The 22,104-nt window shown below is 36.9% G+C and overlaps 1 protein-coding gene across 10 annotated transcripts in view; it reads right to left on the bottom strand.

Annotated features, from left to right (window-relative positions):
• Window positions 1-22,104, bottom strand: part of epha6 (EPH receptor A6) — a 579,601-nt gene that overhangs the window by 156,383 nt on the left and 401,114 nt on the right. For 4 of the 10 annotated variants that reach the window (XM_062974910.1, XM_062974912.1, XM_062974913.1 and 1 more), the window contains 2 exons: window positions 16,184-16,231; window positions 15,625-15,787 (listed from right to left, as the gene is read on the bottom strand). The exons of 2 other annotated variants lie outside the window; for them this stretch is intronic. In XM_062974910.1, the coding sequence (XP_062830980.1) occupies window positions 15,625-15,787; window positions 16,184-16,231 (211 nt within the window). Of the gene's footprint in view, window positions 1-15,624; window positions 15,788-16,183; window positions 16,232-22,104 lie in introns of those variants that run through there. 4 more of the 10 variants (XM_062974911.1, XM_062974919.1, XM_062974916.1 and 1 more) reach the window with 2 other exon arrangements.

The following is a 22,104-nucleotide window of genomic DNA, read 5'->3' as shown; positions in this document are numbered from 1 at the left end:
AATGTACCTTCCATAGAGTATTGTACATGGAAATAATGGTAGTTACAAGAAATTCTTGATAGGATTCACAGTTTGTCTGGTTATGCTGGTTGGTGATGACAACTACTGTACAGTATTATATAAATGTTCATTTTTTGTTCAACAATAAATGTGAATTCTTCTTCATGGAAAAATAAGACATCCCCTGAAAATAAGACCTAGAGCATCTTTGGGAGCAAAAATTAATATAAGACACTGTCTTATTTTCGGGGAAACACGGTAGTACGACAACAGAACCAATTGCCAAGAGGCATGGTGGGATCTCTACTGATGAAGGTGTAAAAAAAAAAAAGATGATACAATCATATGTTGGAGAGGCTCTGGCTCTGGATTTTCTCTATGACTCTATGATTTATGCATATTTTTGCTTAACATTATCTATTTTATTGCTATAAATGGTATACTGTAAATTGCTGCTACGTGGAGTAGTAGAAAGGTTAACATAAATATTTTCAATAGATAAAAAGAAAACCTGAAAACATCATTATGTTCAAAGGATACTGGTAAATATAATTCTTCGGATGTGAATTGTAAGCAACTGAATTAAAACATTTTGCATTGCTCAGAACTCAACCCTGAATTCTATAATGTGCACAACAGTATATTTTATTCAACACATTTTAAAATTGCCCTCCACCCTTACAAATACCATGGAAAAATAGAGATATAGCTAAAACTATGAATAACTGCGTAAATAAACAAGAGATAAAATGATCCCAAGAGCAATAATCAAACAAAAGAAAGCAGCACATATTATAGAATAGACAGAGCCATGAAACATGGTGCCAGGGCAAAGAAAAAGCTGACAAGGAAACAGCTGCAATGTTGGCACCAGGTACACATACATGGGGAAATTAGTCATTCTGGTAGACAAAAAATGAGGCAACTCTTAACCATGTCGACACATTGTGTACTACCAGAGAGTAGTAAATAACAGGAGCCACTCCTAACAATTAGTTACATACTGATTTCCTTTTTTCTAGCCCAAGTCACCAGTTGCTTTGTTGAGGAGCCTTGTGCATAAGAGGCACACTGCATAGCTGTTTAAGCTTTATGAGAGGCATTCTGCTTATTCCATGTTGCCAAAAATAAGATAAGAGGAAACGTAAAAGGATTTGGAGATAATTATGGGACAGCATCTGAAATAAGCTACTATTTTAAATATTCTGGTGGATGCAGGCAATTAGGTTGATTATTATCACTAGGTGCAAAACCATCTATCCAAAATGCTGGATGCAAATTTTAAACTCCACTGCATTTAGCAGGATCAGATTATGACTTCATAAATGAGGTGTTCAGGCTGCGTTGGAAAGTTGTGAATGCATAAAGGTAAAGGTAAAGGTTTTCCCTTGACGTTAAGTCTAGATGATTCCAACTCTGGGGGATGGTGCTCATCTCCACTTCTAAGCTGAAGAGCCAGTGTTGTCTGTAGACACCTCCTAGTTCATGTGGCTGGCATGTCCACATGGAGCGCCGTTACTGCTTGGAGCGCTGGCATGTCTGCATGGAACGCTGTAATAATTCATGTTCAAATTGCAATGCAAATTATTGTTGTATGGCTGGCATTAGCTTCTTGGTATGTGATGATAGCAACTTTGTATAACACATGTCATGTTCTTTCTCAAAAACTATTCACAGACAAGTCAAGCTTGTGGAGTGACCACACTGGAAGTGGGGAACTGAAGCCTTTAATGACTAAGCTCTCAAATACCAAATAGCTAGTTATGTTGAAGCAATGAATTTCACTTCACATAATGTTCTGCTCCTTAGTATTCCAGCTGCTTGGAAAAATCCAACATAGGGAAATACGACACAACTTGAGTTAATATGCATACTACACAGTTTTCAGGAATTCGTTTAAAAATAATATTTGAATTGTAAAGTAACTGCTTCAGAGGTCAGTTGGGGGGGGGGGCAAGTAAAGTATGAAAGGAGTTCATAGTCCAAAAAAAGTTAAGAATCACTATTTTACAGGAATAAAAAGACAAGGAAAAATACAACTGGAGGGATGTGTAAATCGCTTTGCTATAGACCCCCAATATGGTATGGTCTTTTGGATGTGGACAAGAACCCAGGGTTCAGGGTTTGAATCTTTATACAGCCATAAAACCTGCTGGATGTCCTTGGGCAGGCCATTCCCAGCTGGAGAGGAAGGCAATGGCAGCCATTGAATACAAGAAGCATGGAAAGAAGATTTGAAGAAGATGGAAGGTGAGGCAAAAGTAGCGCAAAGAAAGAAAGGAAGATGGGATTCAAGAAGCCAAGGAAGAGGTCACTTCAAATGGTTAAGTAGATGAAAAGGAGGGAAGCAAAGAAATGGAGAGAAGAAGACAGGCATAGTGATAGTGTGCAAAGAACAAATGTGAAAAGACTAGAGATGTTGAAACATAAGGCAAAGGAAGGAAAAACAAGGAAGATGATTGCTGCAGTGCTATGGTATAAGGAACAAAGCAGGTAAGCACGAAGTGAGGCAACATATATAGGAAGAAGGAAGGTTCAAGAGTGGACTGCAAAGGTGAGGAAGACATTTTTAGTGGTACTGTCAAAATGGTACCAAGCTGAGACATAGTGGTAGAAAAAATGCAATAAAGGATGTTTTGGAGTTACACAATTAGAATGCAAATGAATAATATGCATAATTATAATGATATAAAATGATATGGAAATTAGATTACAGGATTTGAGGAGCTCAAAAAATATCAATTCTACCTGTTTCTATATACAGTATAGGTTTTAGCTGTCTTTATCACTACATGAAGAGGTTTGGCTTAAAATCAACTGGTACAGAAGGAATATGATTAAAAGCCTGATTGCGGACAGGTAGACATCAGTTAGCTTTAGAAGTCCAGCAGAGCTATTATCTTCTGTTTCTCACACGGCAATCTGTTAGATCAACACAACAGAACTGTGGCAATTTTCAAAAGCCATTTGTGACAAGGCATGGGGTGGGGGATTTCTGTTACATTTAAATGAAATTTTCAGGGGACTCTTTGCTTTTGATCCTGTTTCTTCTATTGAAATAAGCAAAGTCCCCTCCTTCTTATAAAATTTAATACAAATAAATTATCATAGTATAGAACTATGTTTCCAAAGCATTTTCTCTCTCCAGACACAGATGATGACTATAGTTTAGTGACAGAATAAACCAATTTTTGCTGCAGGTTGTCAAGAACAGACAGGAATATTTATAATTCCTCACACCAAGGTGTTCTCTTTAATATTTGTAATTCACTTGTACAAAGAGTTCTTGCAAAGATTACTCAAAAATGCATTATTTGACTGAGGAATGAACAGATGGAACACATGATCTACAAGACACATTCCTGAGATTGGTATAAGTTATCAAGAGTCTAAAAATGAACCACAAGCTAAACATGAATTAATAGTGTGATGTGGTGGCCAAAAACTCCTCCAAATTTGATCCCAAGCTGAAATTGCAGGCATTTAATGTCTATACTAATCATGGTAGCAGTGCCACTCTGTTCTGCTTTGATGTGACCTAACCTAGAATACTATGTCCAGTTTGGCCACCACAATTCAAGAAGATAAAAAATAACAACATCAAAAGCATGCTCTATGAAGGAGAGCTGCGTAGGCATGAAGAAGACAGTCTTCTTTAAATAACTGAAATGAAGTTGTGTACAGGGTCAAGCATGTTTGTTTTCTGTTGGTCTAGAGATTAAAGCATAAACTAGTGGATTCAAATTACAAGACAAAATTTGACTAAAATATTAGGAAGGACTTCTTGACTATAAGAGCTGTTCGACATTGGAATAGTCTGCCTCAGAGGATGGTGGGCTCTGTCTTTGGAGGTCTTTAAACCAATGTTGGATGACCATCTTTCAGGAGTCCTGCAGAGCTATCATCCTCTGGTTTGAGAATGCTTTAGTTGTGAATTTTTGCATGGCAGACAATTTGATTAGATGGCTCTCAAAGTTCTGTGATTCCACTAGAGCTCAATTGCCTTTTTTTAAAAATTGCAGTCATAATGAGCTTATTCCAAAAATATATACACCAAGCCTGAAGAAAGGACAAGATAGAAAGGAACTCCAAGGAAGGTATTCCAGTATAGAACATTATAACTAGGATTCCACCCCCCCCCCCCGGAAGTACTAATTATTTAATTAACTGATAACAGATATTTGGCTGCCATTCTGTTCATGAATTATGACAGTGTAACTCTGAGTCAAATCATCACAATTCATCACCGTTCACTTATATGGATGCTGCACAAGCTGATGGTCTTTTCTAACTACACAATGACTAAAAATCCTCTTTGTTAAACAGTGTACCACTCCCCACAACATGGCCTTTTCTGTGTCACAGTACAACAGTTACAAAAACAATACTACACTGCTGTACAAAGTCATTACAGTGGCATAAAGAATCAACCGAATTCAAGCCCCAAAACTGAAAACATTCCTTAGGGATGAATACATTTCTCAGTATTATTTCCCCTCATGTTCATGTTTTTAAAACATTGCATTCTTTCAGTCCTATTTATGTAGAAATTTTTGACCAATCCCTAACTCTAGATTTAAAACCCCCCGTTTATTACACTACAAATATGAACAAACAAAAGGTTGCTCCTATTCTGTGAAAGGACAGTAGAATCAGCTAGGTCAACATCCCTGGAGACAGCAATCCATAACTCAGACACAAAATATAAAAATAAAAGACCTTGTCTGAGGTCATGGCCTGCCTTATTTTAGAAGTTTGCAGACTTTGGGGAAAGTCTCCAAGGGTCTCTTAGTGTTCTATTATGCTCATGTGGGAAAATAGAATCCCTGAAGCAATTACAAATAAAGAGCCACACCTCCACTTGCTATTACAGTTCTTGTTTAATTTCATCAATTTATTTGCCTTCTATATGGATAGTAGGTAAAGGTTTCCCCTTGACATTAAGTCTAGTTGTGTCCAACTCTGGTGGTTGGTGCTCATCTCCATTTCTAAGCCGAAGAGCCAGTGTTGTCCATAGACGGCTCCAGGGTCATGTGGATGGCATGACTGCATGGAGCATTGTTACCTTCCCGCCAGAGCGGCACCTATTAATCTAACACATTTGCATGTTTTCAAACTGCTAGTTTGCCAGAAGCTGGGGCTAGCAGCGGGAGCTCACCTGCTCCACGGATTCAAACTACCGACCTTTTGGTCAGCAAGTTCAGTAGCTCAGCAGTTTAATCTGCTGCACCACCAGGTGCTCCTTTCTATGTGGATACAAGTAGGTATTAATAATATTTGTTGACCTAAGAACAAACACTTCAAACAAAAGTTTAAAACTGGCATTGAACATTTCCCCTGAAAAAGTGTGTTTTCTGTTTCTAAAAACTAGAGATTTGCCCATTGATTCTTGTTCTTCATGGTTTTATTGAGAAAAATTGTAGGGACTCTGAGAGTTTTATCTGTACTCAGTATCTTGCTTTCCATAACAATACAAAAATACTTTCAGGAAGCACAAAGCAAGCAGAACTCTACCTGTCAATTGTGTTGTAGGTCTTTATAAATAGCAACCCACTCAGCCAGAGAGAGACAACCAGTCATGTATAGTACCACTCCATTAAACTCCCTGCCTGAGAGTGGGAAACAGGCTCACGTGAAGCAGTAAAAAAAGGAAACGGGTATGGATCGTTCAAAGGGGGTTTAGATTGAAGGGCCAGAGCAGTCTCAAGGAGCAGGTGGAACCCCTCACCCATGTTACTTGTATTCAGCTGGGTTGGTGTTTACAGAGCACCACCCTCTTGTCTGCTAGAGTAATGATGGTGTATCGCAACAGAGAGCAAAGTGGTAGCTCTTTTTTTAAGCTACCACGACCAAATTTAGAATCCTATTACTAGATCTCCAAAATCCTGATCCGTATAGGCACAATACACACCTGATGTGTTTGTTGTTTAGCATAGAGGATCACAAACTATCCAGGATTTGTCTATAAACTATAAGATCCAAACTTTTAAATTTGGGCCTCTTTTAATATCAGAAGTGGGATGACTGAACTTCATTTAACATTAAAGCTCAGAATGAAAATCTAAAGACATCAAATACATCTGTAACAGTGATAAAATATATATTACTAAGCTACCATGTTATTCAGCTTACATGCATCCAGGAGGCAGCAGTTCCTTTTCCTTTTTACAAGCTTTGGATATTGCCCATGTTTACTATTCAATGTGTGTGTGTGTGTGTGTGTGTGTGTGTGTGTGTCTTGAACTTAATTTAAAGAGTGCAAGGATTTTTCTTTAACAGTTTGAGCATTCAGCCATCTGTGAGCTGGCACCCTATTACCAGCTCAATTTTGTCTGTTAGCTGCATGCTTTAGTTATTGCTATTTGACATCTATCAGCCAACAGGCCCTCCAACAGCGTGAAAGATATGAAACTGACAGAAAGACAGCTGGACAGATAAAACAGAACAGCTGCAAGACATAGAACTAGAAACTGCAGGACTAGAACTCTAATGGACGGGAATCAACAACAGCTTCAATCAGGGGTGCACAACCTTTTCTATCCTGAGGACACCTACATACATGCACAAATACACACATATACACACTATCTTCTGTCCTCAAATAAACACACAAGCAGAATATCCACTGAGATTGCTGGTTAGCCATTGCTACTAGCACCAGGAAAACCATGATCACAAAAGTTAAGAGAGAAGTGGTTTTGCGCTTGTAGGCCAGTTGATCATTGTTATGTGATCACCTCAGAAGTGATTGGGACCTTGAGATTGTGTATCTCTGGTTTAGATAAAGGCAAAGGTGTAATTAAAAAGCAAAATAGAAGTAGCAATATTATCATTACAACCATGTGGTTAAGATCTGGTTTAGTAAAGTTAAAGGTTTTCCCTTGATATTAAGTCTGGTCATGTCTGACTCTGGAGGTTGGTGCTCATCTCCATTTCTAAGCCGAAGAGACGGCGTTGTCTGTAGACATCTCCAAGTCATGTGGCTGGCTTGAGTGCATGGAGGGCCATGACCTTCCCGCTGGAGCGGTACCTATTGATCTACTCACATTTGCATGTTTTCAAACTGCTAGGTTGGCAGAAACTGGGGCTAATAGCGGGAGCTCGCCCTGCTCCCTGGATTCGAACCACCGACCTTTCGGCTAGCAAGTTCAGCAGCTCAGTGGTTTAATCTGCTGTGCCACTGGGGGCTCCAGATCTGGTGTAATGTCCTTTAATTTTAATTTGAAATAGAAAACCCTGCTGGACGTAAGAAATAATCAACATTAGCATTTGGATTTCTGAAATGGACAGCTTGAAGAAAAAAACCACAACAATTTGTGAGCTGGCCATTTCAGAAATCAAAATACTGTCTGAAGATGGCAAACAATGAATGCTTCATATCAATTACATTCCAGGCCACTCTTCCCACATATGAAGTATTTTTATGATGGAAAGATTACATCGTTTTCAAGTGCAAGAGGCATTAATGTGCTGTTCATTTTAAGTACAATGTTTGTCTTCATCAAACTTGTACACAGAATATAGAGTATAACTCTATTGAATTAAATAAACCAGGCTTTTTGAACCTCATTCATTTTAGGAGAAAACTGAACATTCTTAATCCAGGTTAGGTTGAACTGAGCACTTTCCTAGTACAGTTCTGCAAGTCCATGTGCCGTAACCTGAGAGAGAGGCTTATCCCACTTATCCTATTGGATTAGCACCTGCAGGGGCAAAATTGGTCATTTAGCTGCAACTGTACTAATCAAAAGCTAGGCAGGGAAGGAATCACTGGGAAAATAGGGCACCTCACTATACCAAACATCTGTTATATGCAATCATGACATTTTGAAGGGCACTTAATGCAAACGTGCTGGTTCTGTGAGAGGAGCTGTACGGTGCCTGTTGGTGTTCTCAGTTCCCTGACCAACTAGAAAATAGGAACAAAAGTATGTTGTGACATGTATGGTCTTTAGCTGAATCCAGTTAATTAACAAGCTGAATGGAAACTGTAGACCTTCTGTTCACTGCCATGCTTGATAGAAAAAAATATATAAAATCTTGGCACCAAATCTCCAGTCTCACATTATCTGTAACCATTTCTCATATTGCATATTCTACATGTTCTCTTCAAAAGATGCCATTGCTGATCTTTATCTTCAATTATCCCTATCCTACTTTTTTGCTGATTCAAAAACTGTGAGATCTTACAGCTCTTTTTCTGAGGCAACAGAACCATCTGAATAGCAATGTCCACATTATATTTCAATACTCCATCATATGGCTAATAACAGAACAGTAAAGCTACAGTCCTTAGAATAGCTATGGGGGAGTTAATTGCATTCAACACAGATTTCTAAATAAATCTGATCATTTAAAATTCTAAAATATACTCTTGTTTTTCAATCTCCTAGTCAAATTGCTCAACTTTCTTTTTATACGTAATGCCTTGTTTTACTGCCTTATACTTTGTCCCCAACATCTCACTTGCGGGTACTTTGCTGTGTCATTCAGGCTCTTTCATTGAGCCACACCAATTGTTTTAACCCATTATCTATTTTTAATGTTATAGCAGGATAATACTGAATTTGTGAAATATGGTTGAGCTTCTAAAACTGCCAATTCCTTCTGATACAATGATGGATCAATGTAATATCAATGTAATATCAATATTAACACAGAAAAAATTGAAAATGGTCGACGTGATATAAGGAGAGAAAGTTATGAGAAAACAGAAAATATATTGGAAATGTTTGGTTAGATTCCAGAAAGAGGTACATTTCCACAAACTTCTTCATTCCTTCTGTCATACAACTGAAAGCAAAAATAGAATTACTATGTCCTTAAGAAGGAACCACACAGCTGTGATAAGAAATTTGGCAGGGAGCTAAAGGTAAAAAACTGCATTTGGGGAAACTATCACCTTTCATCTAAAAGAGAATCCATTGATCTCCAGAACGATATCCAAACCCTTTGGACTACTTAGTGATTACTGGCACCCAAATTAAGGATCAACTTGCATTCTGTTATTTTATTGATCCAGAAGTTCACTCTGCAACACTCTGCTCTCCAAATTCCATACCAAAAATCAAAACAAAACAAAACAAAAAACAAGGGGGGGGGGGCGGAGACTGGATCATGTAAACCTTGATAATGATATGGCTTTATCTGGTTTCTTCATATTCTCTCCTGTTTCAGTTAACAACATAAACATGGCTGTTTATGAAATGCAACTAAAACATTGCAGTGTGCAGAAATTACAATTGCATCAGTAGTCTTCATATGCAGTGTTTTATTGTTAACTTATGTTGTATAATTTACACGTATTAATCATTTAATAAACACTTATTTACAGCGGGAGCGGCTTGAGTGCCCACTGTTAGCTCCAGCTCCTGCCAACCTAGCAGTTTGAAAACATGCAAATATGAGTAGATCAATAGGTACCGCTCCAGCGGGAAGGTAACGGCGCTCCATGCAGTCATGCCGGCCACATGACCTTGGACGTGTCTACCGACAGCGCCGGCTCTTCAGCTTAGAAATGGAGATGAGAACCAACCCCAGAGTCAGACATAACCGGACTTAACGTCAGGGGAAACCTTTACCTTTTAAATTTACATCCAGTAAAAATTAAAATGCTAATAAAATATAATGAAAATAGCAAGTTAAATAAACCACATCTTAGGATTATAGACCTTTATACAATGGTTTTTTTCTTCACAACTGGGGAACTGAAATTAATATACCAGTGCATTTTAATATGAATCTTAATCCCACTTTACATAGCTACGCCAAGATGCAAGACAAAACACAGGCATTTTAAGAACATAAATTCCCTGTTTTAAAACAAATATATTCCTAATATACTAAAACATCAACAATTGCTATGGCTTTTGAGAAAGGGATTCCCCTATTGCAGTTTTACTCTTAGACTTCATCCTACCTAATTCACACATATGTGTTTGATGGTCCTTAGCTGCTGGAACTTTACACTGAAGGGAACCTCCTAGGGCTAACTATTATTCTAAAACCAGTTCCTCTGATCCAGCAATTGATACTATGGACCCAGCTCTCTTTTAACTTGTGAATTTTTAGCTCATTGGAAAGCTACTACTAATGAAGTAGGGATGAAAATAATCTTTGTAAATATTTGAAAAATTGTTTAAAAAACAAAGCATGTTTTTCAAGTGTTGAGGATGAGAAGAATTCAGGATTACCAAGAATCTTTATGGGAAGGATTTAGTCTGTGCAAAATTTTCATGTGGCTGTTTTTCATAGAAAACAGCACTTTTTGAGAGGAAAATAATATTTCAATATAGAAATATTAAATGCACGCATAGAAAATACTGTTTTCTGTGCAGAAACACTGATTTATTCTGCATAAAATTTGCACATGTTAAAATTACATAAAAACAGCACATTCTAACAAGGATTAATATCTTTGCATTGAAATATTTCCTGCAGAGCAAAGGCTGTTTTATGCATAAAATAACCATGAATGAATTTTGTGTACGGTTAGTCCCGAACAGCAAAAAGACTTTAAAAACCCCACATGATTTAAAAAACTTTTTAGTAGTGAGAAGTAAATTGCTAAAATTATTTGTTGCTACCTTTATGAAGGAACTTTATAAAAGAATTACAGCTGCTGTTTGGTTTTGCTTCCCTCTGCCATCCTAAATTCAGTTTCCTTTCTTCTTGTGGGTTCTTTCCAAGCCCATCTCTCTTTCAGCTTTTAACATCTTAAATCCCAGCTGTTTTCTTCTATCTTTGGCTTTAGACAGCATATTGTATGTCTTTTGGAACACCCCCACCCATTTAACTGGGGGGGAAATTGCAATTCATGTCCTTTGCTCATCAGTCAGCCTTCAAAGATGTCAGCAATTCTCTAATCAGAGCTTGACAGTTTTATAAACAATCAAAACCAGTCTGAAATAACACATTTTGTCACACACCAAGGCTGATTCAGAACAGGTTGTAACAACCACATAGAAATAAAAATAGAATGACCAGTTCTTGTGTAAGTGGACTAAAATGACAGTCAATATTAAGTTTAAAATGAAATTTAGTTGAATAATATCACATATATTTTATATGCTGAAAACTTTGGTAAACAATCATCAATTTTACTTCAAAGCACCAGATTGGTATTGCTATTCCAAGAAATTCACATCCAGAAGGACACTTTGCTTTTTATCTCTTCTATCTAAACCTCAGATGGAACATATACTTATATTAGTGCTCTAGTTCAAAGTGATGCCCATATAGCCATAAATATAATCACATTAAGCTTGCTATTTTCCCTAGTCTTTTATTAACTCATACATATATTTTGGTTATGTTAGTAAAGGGAAAGATTGGGATGAACCAAAGGTAATGAAAGCTATAGCACACTGTACATGCAGTTGGTGTACACATTCTGAAATAAAATAGAACGCAGCAATGAGGATTCCTTAGGATTCCACTTTAATTTTTAATTTTTAAATTATTGTAGTCTGGGGACCCCTTTAGCTAGGAGACAAAACGAAGCCTATAGATGGAATTTGGAAAGGTAAGAAAAGAAACAAGGAGAAGAAGCACGGTTTCTAAGGAATTGAGTGTAGACAGAGAGGAATATTGAGACAAATGAGGGAAACATGCTTCAGATCTAGCTAGGAAAAGAAACTTGGCACTTTATTTGCCTGTCTGTCCTATTACAATCCATATATGTTGCCATTTTTGCTAGACATTTCACTGGAAAGTGTAAATCACAATAATTTAGTTACAATGTGATTATATTATGAGTCAAATCCTAGTCAGCCTTAGTAAGCCTGTTATTGATTAGAGGGAATTCCAGAAATTATTTTATACACTACTACATTTCTGACTACTAGTCACATATTATATAAAAACTACATCCCCTTTGATTAATGGACTTTTCTTTATTACTCCTGCAGGGTCAGACAGTCCTCTTTCTGCTTGATGCACCACTATTAATAACCATTCCAAAAGTTTCTGCTTGCTCCTCGTAATGATGTATCTAATTTCATCCTGAATAATTGAAGCAGCACAGATTACATTCCATCCAGCAACTGAGGAAAACGTGTCATAGAAGTCAGCCATGAAGGGCCAAAGTGCCTTTAGAAAATAATAAAGAGCCCCTCTCTCCAACATATTACATTCTCTTTTATTTTCCTTACTTTTGCACAGATTCATGTAATAGTGCAAATATTACGATTATAAATCAGAACTTAAAGTAATAATTTGTCACAAAATAAATCAGCATACTTGTATAATAAGTATCAGCACAAACGTTTGGCTGTCTTTTGCAGAGGAATGATAAAAAGATATATTTGCTGGAGATACAAGTCACTAACAACGTAATCTTAGATGCTTTTTTACCTTGAAGTAAATCCCATTAAGTTATATGGGGTTTATTGGTATGTATGCTTGCACAAAATTATATGAATACTTCCAAATAACTAACTGTTCATAAGATTAGATTGTGTATACAGATTATGGTTTAAATGCTGTTATTAATATCAACTGGCATAGTGGCACTGAATCAATGGCATTTGTCTATTCGATACCTCACAATCCTACTATTGATTTAATGGTGGTATTCTAATTGAGACTAACCAATTAGATCCAGACCTTTGTTTTTGGTCTACCGCCACAACTGAAAGAATGATATTATGGAGTATGGGATCATGCATGCTCAGCAGAATTTTAATCCACTTGCTAAAGTGAATTATGCTTTTCCTGGTATTCAAATCTAGCATGGATGATAGTTTGTAGACATTCATATTTTCAACTTCAGCAACCATCTAACATAATAACAAAATATGGTTTTGGCAATATAACACAGTGCAAAGGTTACAGTTGTGACAAGCATACTTAGGATGACTATCAAAAAACATTTCCCCCATACATCAAATATTCCCACCCTCGTACTCACTCTTCTATGTATGTACTTGATAGAAGCACATAATATACTATAATGAAATATGGATATGTACATTTGTCTTGAAGAATAAGACAGATGTGATGTAATTGCACACAGAGATCTTATTGTTATAAAGATAAAAGATATCTCCCTATACATGGCTTACAAATTCTTAGAGGTACTATCACTAGTGGTTGTTGGAGAGTCAGCACTGGATTAACTTGCCTTTGAAGCAGAACAATTCTTATATTCTTGTAACCACTCCAAATACTGTATATCCTGTATTTGAATTTGCAACCCAATATGAATAATCTTTAAACTGTAAGGACACCTGGGTTTATTTTAGCCACAAGAGAACATGACATATGTATTGAAAAACATTCCAAAGCCCAACGTTTAGACACACAATTATATTTTATCTGTTTTACTGTATGATTTTTACTAAAACTGCTTAATTAATATAACCAAAAGAAAGTTAAAGCATTCCATTGCTACTTCAGACCTAAATTCCACATTCATGATTTGATTGTTTGTATACATGTGTCATCAATTCCTCATTCAGTCAGAAAACTCATAAGTACCTAATACAGTCCTTAATTGGATGGCATTGGTTTCCTAGTATTGCCTCTTAATTTGGAATTATCTCATATCTTTTCTAAAGTTCACAGAAGTTTTAAACACATTTCCCAATTGCTCAGTTTTGTTTGATGTGAACTGTTGATAACTTCATCATTTGGATTTCCCATATAATTCTTAAAGAACCCCCCCCCCCCCCCCGCCCAGAAAACTACAATTCAAAGGTAGTTCTTGAATACAACCTAATAGTATCAGTGTCTACTTCAACTTTTTAAAAAGAAAAATCTACTTATTTTAAATGCACATTCATGAACAGTGAATCCTATTTTTAACATATACATACGCCCAACCCATTGATTTTGACATGGTTCACTCCCAAAGACTGCAAATTAAATAAAAGGTATCACAATGAAAATGTTGTAAATAGGTTTTCACAGTGATTTGCATTACCATAGAATCATAGAGTTGAAAGATATCTCGTGGGCCATCCAGTCCAACTCCCTGACAAGAAGCAGGAAAATTGCATTCACCTTCAATGTACCCCTGACACATGGCCACCCAGCCTCTGCCTAAAAGCCTCCAAAGAATGAACCTCCACCACATTCCGGGGTAGAGAGTTTCACTGCTGAACAGCTCTTACAGTTAGGAAGTTCTTCCTAATGAAGAACTAAATTAAATTAATTATACTTGTTTATATTTGCTTGCCCACAGACTTGAAAATGATCATACAAATACACAAAATCTTTAACCACAGAGGTTGCCATATACACCATCACCATGTACAAGGCCATGTGAGTTGTGGAATTTCCATAGAAACTCTAAATGTTCTTATTCCTAGATGAAAGTGGCATACAGAATGACTTCATGACATGCATACTTCCAAACTTTGTCTCTGAGATAATTAACCATAAAATATAGACTCTTAAAAATACATTACATGTTGGAGTTCTAGATATATATCAACTATAAAAGAAATAGACTCTTATCCATAGAACATGACATTCCCTTCCTATCTTCTTGTGCAGATTCCAGAGCTTCTCCAAATCTTCTCTAGAGAGTTCTGGTTCAGAAGAGTAATTTGATTTGACAGTGGAGTCCTTCTTGAGGAAGAAGCATTGTTAGATACAGCAATTAAGATGTTGCCTAGTCCTAACCACTGTTTTGGTCTCAATTTTATACGTGAACTATTGTCCGGCTGAAATATTTTTTCAAGAATATATTTTTGAGGTAGTGTTGATCAAACAGTCTCATTTGGTATTATCCAGCACTATAGTTTTAAGGCAAGGTCTGATTAACTGCATTTTGCTATTGAATTGCATTGAACCAGAAGTTTGCAGATTTGGACCCTAACATCTTTGAAGTTTCTTTTGAGTGGCTTGTAGATTTGGACACAGAAAATTCTAAAACAATGTAATTCTGTTTTGTTGAATTATCTGAACTGATCTAAACTGAACTAATATAGCTCCCTTAATATCAGAGTGGCTTTAAGAAAATGCTCACAAGTTCTGTTTGCTCAGAGAACATGCAGCCCTTGGCACCAATCTGTCATCTGTTGATCCTTAATACAAAATAAAGGCCTAGTTCCAGCAGAGTCAAGGTGAGCACAACATTCATTTATCATCAGGCACTCTGGACTTGTGATAACTTTGCAGTAGAGAGAGATGGTAGCAAGCGAGCTATCTTCACATGACTTAGGCAATATAAGTTACTAGTTCACAGTGAAAGAGGCACAAGGGGCAGCATGACAGTGTCAGTTTATGTGTGTCCTTCAGAGCTCACAAGAAGCTTGGATATTTGGAAACAGGTGATTTGAAAAATCCCAAAAGCACGATCCCTTTCAGGGCAAGCAACTCAATGTACATTCTTATCTAACAGGATAAAAGTTTAGATTTTTTGGAGCACATCATGAGCTAGTTCGGAATGTCTGGGAAAGTGGCGAGACTGAGGGATATCAAAAATAACAGCAGAAGAAAAGTCCAGGAACAGTTTAGGATATTGAGAAGTCAGATTGTTCTGAACCAACACACCTTTAAAGTGCATTTTAAAATTCCATGTAAATTTTGTGTCAATAGTGGAGTTAATTACACCTATTACTTCCAATGTCTAGCTGCTTAGAATGCTACCTTTCTATGCCTTTAGTTAAGACTTACTTTCATCTCCAGTTTCAAATTCAAACTTCTGGCTATAGCCGCTGTATCCTGTTGCGGTCCTGACTCTGATATGAAATATGTACTTGGTGGCTGGCTTGAGGCCTGTGACGATAACACTGGGAGCCTTCGACCTTGTGGAGGAATAGCTCAGCTGCTCATGCTCCTGAGAGACAAAAAAGGGGGAAAGGGGGAAATGATGTCAAGCTGAGTTGTGAAAGCTGCATAATAATAATCTTTCAGAACTAAATTTCTTATGAATGTCAAAGAGTGTTCATTAAAGGGGGCGAAAGCTGTCACCAAGACGTATAACACAACCTAGCCTTAGATATATCTTAAATGTTGTGTTATCATTTATAAAGTGAGAACTGTGTCCTTGTGAATTGGGTTAGTAATTACATGGGAGCCAAAATTATATGAAATTAGAAAAAGACTACATCCAAAGGAAATGGCAGCTAAAATGGCAGCTTCATACTTTGAAAAATGAACAAATTAGGATTTTAATAACTACTAAGAAAATTTAACATGTAGATGTGGGAGTATTCAAATGTCCACTACTCACTTCTACCCGCAGGTAGTGCCAAAATGCCGGCGCTATCCGTGGGTAGACCTGTGGGTAAAAAGAAAAAGAAAATTAACTCTTCATGTTTAGTTTTACAAACCGGACAAAGGGTTTTATAGTCTCACTGATTTGGAAAGCTATCTCTATATCAATGTATGTATGTATGTATGTATGTATGTATTTTGTTAAAGCATATCTCACAAAATAAAGTTTGGGAGAAAAAATATACTTGTTTGCCAAGTATCTATGTATTTAGGAACTGCTTCTCATATCTCATAGGACTTCAGTACTAGGGTATACAGATACATAATGTATCATGTCATAATGTGACATGTCAACCTCCACAAAGTCCTGCTCAGCTATCTCATCATAATGTGGAAGTAATCGTGGGATTTTTAAAGCTATGTCAACCAAGAACAACATTTTGGTAGGGACGATCAAGCTGGTAAAACTCAAGAGTACAGGCCCTGTAGAGCCATCTAAGAACTGTCCTAGCTAAGTACAAAGGGTTGGCCACCATGTGAAGAAGTCGTCATAAGAACTATAAACTCAAGGATAATACAGAATAGCTGCAATCTGTATTGCCAGACTGACGGCTACCCATCCTGATGAAATCACAGATCTTCAAGGTATGACATGTAAAGTACAGAACAAAGTCAAAAGACACAGTACACAAATAAGAGGGTTGGAAACTGACAGTGATTATAACAGGCCTCTTTATTTGTTAATTACTGTTCCCTAATTGCTTATGAAAGTTACAGCTTTTTAGTAAGCAGTGCAATGAGGTCATGTGCTGCCAGTCCTCTAGGAGTTCATCATAATCATGCCTATTTCATTTTGCATGTAACTGCTGATGAAATTAGTCAAAGTGCTCATCTTGCTAGGGCAACAACTCAAGGCCAAGGAAGGTCATGATTTTTTAAAAATAGAATTATTCAGAATGTTGTTTCAGACACTCTTTGGTACCCAGTGACTTGAGTGCAAAACAGTTAAGCCTCAGTGTTCACTACGTTAGAACTAATAGGAGACGTGTTTGATTGTGACCAGAATATATATACCTACTTTTGTAGGGTTTGAAAAAAATAATTTATGGAGCAACCAGTTCATATGCTTTATATAGAACAAGAAGCATATTTCAAGTTCATTATTCAACCACCATCTCTGTCTCCCTGGATTTTCATATCTTCCCACCTTGCTGAATTTCATGTCTATAATTCAAATAAGAACAGAAATGTCCATAAGCATCCATATAACCTATACCTTGGCACCCTTCGGGCACCATAAGAATATGGAATGTGGTTGTTTGTTTTCAAAAATGTGTCCATCAAGCTAACAGAAGCCCTTCTTATCCTGTTAATCATATTATCTTGGTAAAAATACATTTGACTTAAAACATATGCAGCAAGGAGTGGGGGAGAAAAACAAAGGACTGAAGGTTTGGATAGTTTATTTTTGAAATAAAGCACTATGTTGTAAAACATATAAATATAAACATAAATCCTTTGCCCTAGCTAAGTCTAATCTAATGCAGCTGAACTGAAGTGATTTATGACACAGCAAGCTTTTTAACACTGATCAGGAGAAACAGTGCATCACCACTACTATCTCAGCAGCAGAAAATGGATGTAACAATTGCTGTATGGTTAAGTTGTAGTCTGCAGGGGAAATGAAGCACTGGTGAGGGAAGAATTAAATGATCAGTGATGCTCATAATTCAAAATAGGGTAGACTATTTTTTTTAAAAAAAAACCTATACTGTAGGGTGTCTTCAAGTTGCTATTTATTTTTTAATGAAGCCTGGAGTATATTATTAGATTTTTCAATAGGAATCAACATGTAAACTGAACAAGGAAGGTATAAAATATTTATATACATAAAATTGGAATATGCAAAGGAAACCAACAGCAAAAAGAATATTATAGGACTACATTCCCTGAAACCCAATTAAATTTTGCCTGTTCAACAAGTGTTAAGATTATGGTAAGAACAAGAAAGCAATCAGACTTTGTTGAAATTCATGTGTGTTTGCAATAGAAGATACCATGGCTGAAATGCCCTTTCCCCTTAAAGGTAAAATGTAATGTAATGAAAAATGTAATGAAAACATTCGCTTACATCCTAGAAAGCCTTACATTGTAGGTGAATGACAACTCCCACATTTATTATCAAAACTTGAAGAAAAGTCTACAATACACTTCTAGTGTTTAGTAGTCATGCTAGTTTTCTTTTACACCTTGCAGGCAAGCAGAAAAAATCAGATCTACAACTCAAAACATTTAGATACGAGTCCCTACTTTAAAACCTCTATTTGATTAAAATGGATCATGGCAAATCTACCTCTTATTACAGGAACTCAGCAATATATTCATTTTCATGAAGTAATATGCAGATAAATCACTCCTCCCATTTGCTTTATGACTAAGGCCCTTTCCACATAGCTGAATAAAACCCCACATTTTCTGCTTTGAACTGGAATATATGGCATTGTGGACTCAGATAACCCAGTTTGAAGCAGATACTGTGGGATTTTCTGCCTTGATTTTCTGGGTTATATGGCTGTGTGGAAGGGCCCTAATAATGATTATTTTATCAGTTTCTCGAACTAATAGAAAGATTTATACTGGTTATGGGACCAGATCCAATACATTTAAATAATGTAAAGTGTATTTCAGAGAAACACTATAGTCCAAGGATATCCTATTATTTATATATAGTTGAGTAAACTGGAAAGCCAACATGGTACAGTAATTCAAGTCAACCCCCCACTGTGCCATGTAAACCCATTGGGGGGCTGTGGGCAAATCACTCAGCTGTAAAGAAAGGCAATGGCAAACCTGCGAATAAATTTTGCTAAGGAAAGTCTGTAATAGGGTCTCCATAAATCACAGATGACTTGAAGGTAAATGACATTTAACAAAATGATAAAAAAGAACTTTTTTAAAACAGATAATTTTAAACGATTGAAATAGTTAAGAAATGGTGGTTGAAGTTTAGTTAGGAGCATGTGTTTGTAAAAGTTAATTATTTCCATGGAGAAAACAGGAAAAAATGGCAGTTGAGAAAAAAGTGGAAGGGATAGTCCAGGCCTATGAACAAATGTCCATTGAAAATTTGGTAACTGATAGTTCATACTGTTTGTCAATGACTGATAAAAATTATATTGAAATGAGGCCTTTGTTTGGTCAACCAAAAAAGTCCAAAATACATAATGCAACCTTTAGGAGCTTCATTGGCTTATTCATAAATCAAAGGAATTCAAAACCAAACAGGAGGAGAAGAAAAAAATGATGATATTAGAGTCACAGTCTAATATTATTTTTCACATTCACAATTCACATTTTGTCAAAATGTCGTTATTAAGATAGTCTTCTACAGTGATATCAAGGCAAGCAGAAGTCACTTCCCTCTTTGGCCACGTGGGCATTGGAAGACATAAAAGTCATAAAGTCTAGACCAGGGGTCCCCAAACTAAGGCCCGGGGGCCGGATGCGGCCCTCCGAGGTCATTTACCTGCCCCCCACCCTCAGTTTTATAATATAATATATTGTATATACGTATAATATTGATAATAATATTATAATGTAATACAATATAACACTAATAATAATACCATATAATAATATTAATTATATATTCTATATTACTAATAATATTATAGTATAGTGGTATAGTTCAATAAAGTAATATATAATGCTAATATTGTGCTATGCTAATAATATAATATATTGTATGTACATATAATTTGTAAGCCACTCTGAGTCCCCTTTGGGGTGAGAAAGGTGTGATGCAAATGTAGTAAATAAATGCAGTAAATAAATAATAAATAAATTTTAGACTTAGGCTCACCCAAAGTCTGAAATGACTTGAAGGCACACAACAACAACAACAACGCTAATTAACTTGACTATCTCATTGGACCACACTTCCCATTGAAATCCTGATAAATGTATGTTGGTTAAAATTGTTTTTATTTTTAAATATTGTATTGTTCTTTCATTGTTCTTGCTGTTGTTGTTGTTTTTGTTGTTGTTTTTGCACTACGAATAAGACATGTGCAGTGTGCATAGGAATTTGTTTGTATTTTTTCAAATGATAATCCGGCCCCTCAACAGTCTGAAGGATTGTGGACCGGCCCTCGGCTTAAAAAGTTTGGGGACCCCTGCTCTAGACTGTCTCCTATCTTTTCCCTAGTTCCCTGTGGTTTTATTCTTATCCTTTATTCTTATCCTTTTCTCACCCCGAGTTTTAACTGAGTATTCGTGCGGCCTGCCCTGTTATATTGCTTTTTGGATTTTGTGTTGTACTGTATATGATCCTTTATTGTATTGTTGTAATTGTATTATGATATGTTGTTTTTATATTTTGTTATATTGTATTTTTCCCGGGCATGGCCCCATGTAAGCCGCCCCGAGTCCCCATTGGGGAGATGGTGGCGGGGTATAAATAAAGTTTTATTATTATTATTATTATAGACATGCTGGATTTCATATCACAAAATCACAAGTCGAACACTTCCCAAGCGTCTAGGACTATGTGATGTATTTTTGGATGATGCGTGCAGATCCCAGTAGGGTGGCCTTTTGCAGTTGGCAGATCGTAATTTTATTATTATTATTATGATTATTATTATTATTATCATTGAGGCAAGGTGGCCATCTGTCAGGGGTGCTTTGCTTGTGCTTTCGGTGCACAAAGGCAGAAGGGGATTGGACTCAATGGCCCAAGGGGTCTCTTCCAACCCTATTATTATTATTATTATTATTATTATTATTATTATTATTATTATTATTATCAACACAACGACGTTGTATGGCACAGCAAACAAGATAGATATGCTGGATTTCGTTTCGCAAAACCACAAGTCGAACACTTCCCAAGTGTCTAGGACTGTGTGATGTATTTTCTGATGATGTGTGCAGATCCCAGCAGGGTGGCCTTTTGCAGTTGGCAGATGGTGATTTTGTCAATGTCTATTATAGTTTCCAAATGCCGGCTGAGATCTTTTGGCACAGCACCCAGTGTGCCCATCACCACCGGGACCACCTGTACTGGTTTCTGCCAGAGTTTTTGAAGTTCAATCTTGAGGTCCTGATAGCGGCTGAGTTTTTATTATTATTATTATTATTATTATTATTATTATTATTATTAATTATTATTGCTCGGTGGCCATCTATAGTCCGGCCCTCCAATGGTCCAAAGGATTGTGAACTGGCCCCCTGCTTAAAAAGTTTGGGGACCCCTGGTCTAGACAATAGAAAATGTAACTTCCTCTGAGATTCAGGCTGTTGTTCTCTGGGTGTGGCTACCTGCCTATTTCCTAGAAATTGAAATTTTCCAGAAACTTCTGTAATGTTGCATCAAGTGTTATACAGGTAAAACACACCAAATCTGGTCCCTGTGGAAAAGTTGTAACTTTATGGGAAGTAGAAAGCTTAGGAGTTAAATCTCATTCTGGATATACTGCTCTACATCCCAGGATCAGATCCCAGACTATCAGCTTTGAACTGGATTATATGAGTCTACCTTTCAAGATAATCTGGGATACAGGGCAGTGTAGATTCAGCCTAAGGATCTTAGAACACTTGGGGCTTTTGGCCCCTTTCTTCTTTTTTGGGATGGGGACGGCCAAGCGCCAACAGATGATGCTGACTTGGCCCACCCCATTGATCCTCGAAGTGGTGAGGAAGTGTCTTATGACACTTCCTCATCACTAACGCAAGGCACGTTGTGTTTTGGGTAGCTCCAATGGAGCTACAGTACTAGCATTTTTATGCCCCTTTCCCCATCTGATGGGGACAAGGACAGGGCACCAATGCACCTTGTTCTGTTCCCTCCTTGTGATGGGGGAAAGAAGGAAGGCGTGGAGCAAAATGGAGCAACAGGGAGGTAAGTGTGAAAAGGTCCTTAGTCCATTGCCTAGA

The sequence above is a fragment of the Anolis carolinensis genome, chromosome 3 (genome assembly GCF_035594765.1).
Source record: "Anolis carolinensis isolate JA03-04 chromosome 3, rAnoCar3.1.pri, whole genome shotgun sequence".
Taxonomy (NCBI): Eukaryota; Metazoa; Chordata; class Lepidosauria; order Squamata; family Dactyloidae; genus Anolis; species Anolis carolinensis.
Note: the sequence above shows the minus strand (reverse complement) of the source record. Positions and strands in the feature narration are given on the sequence as shown.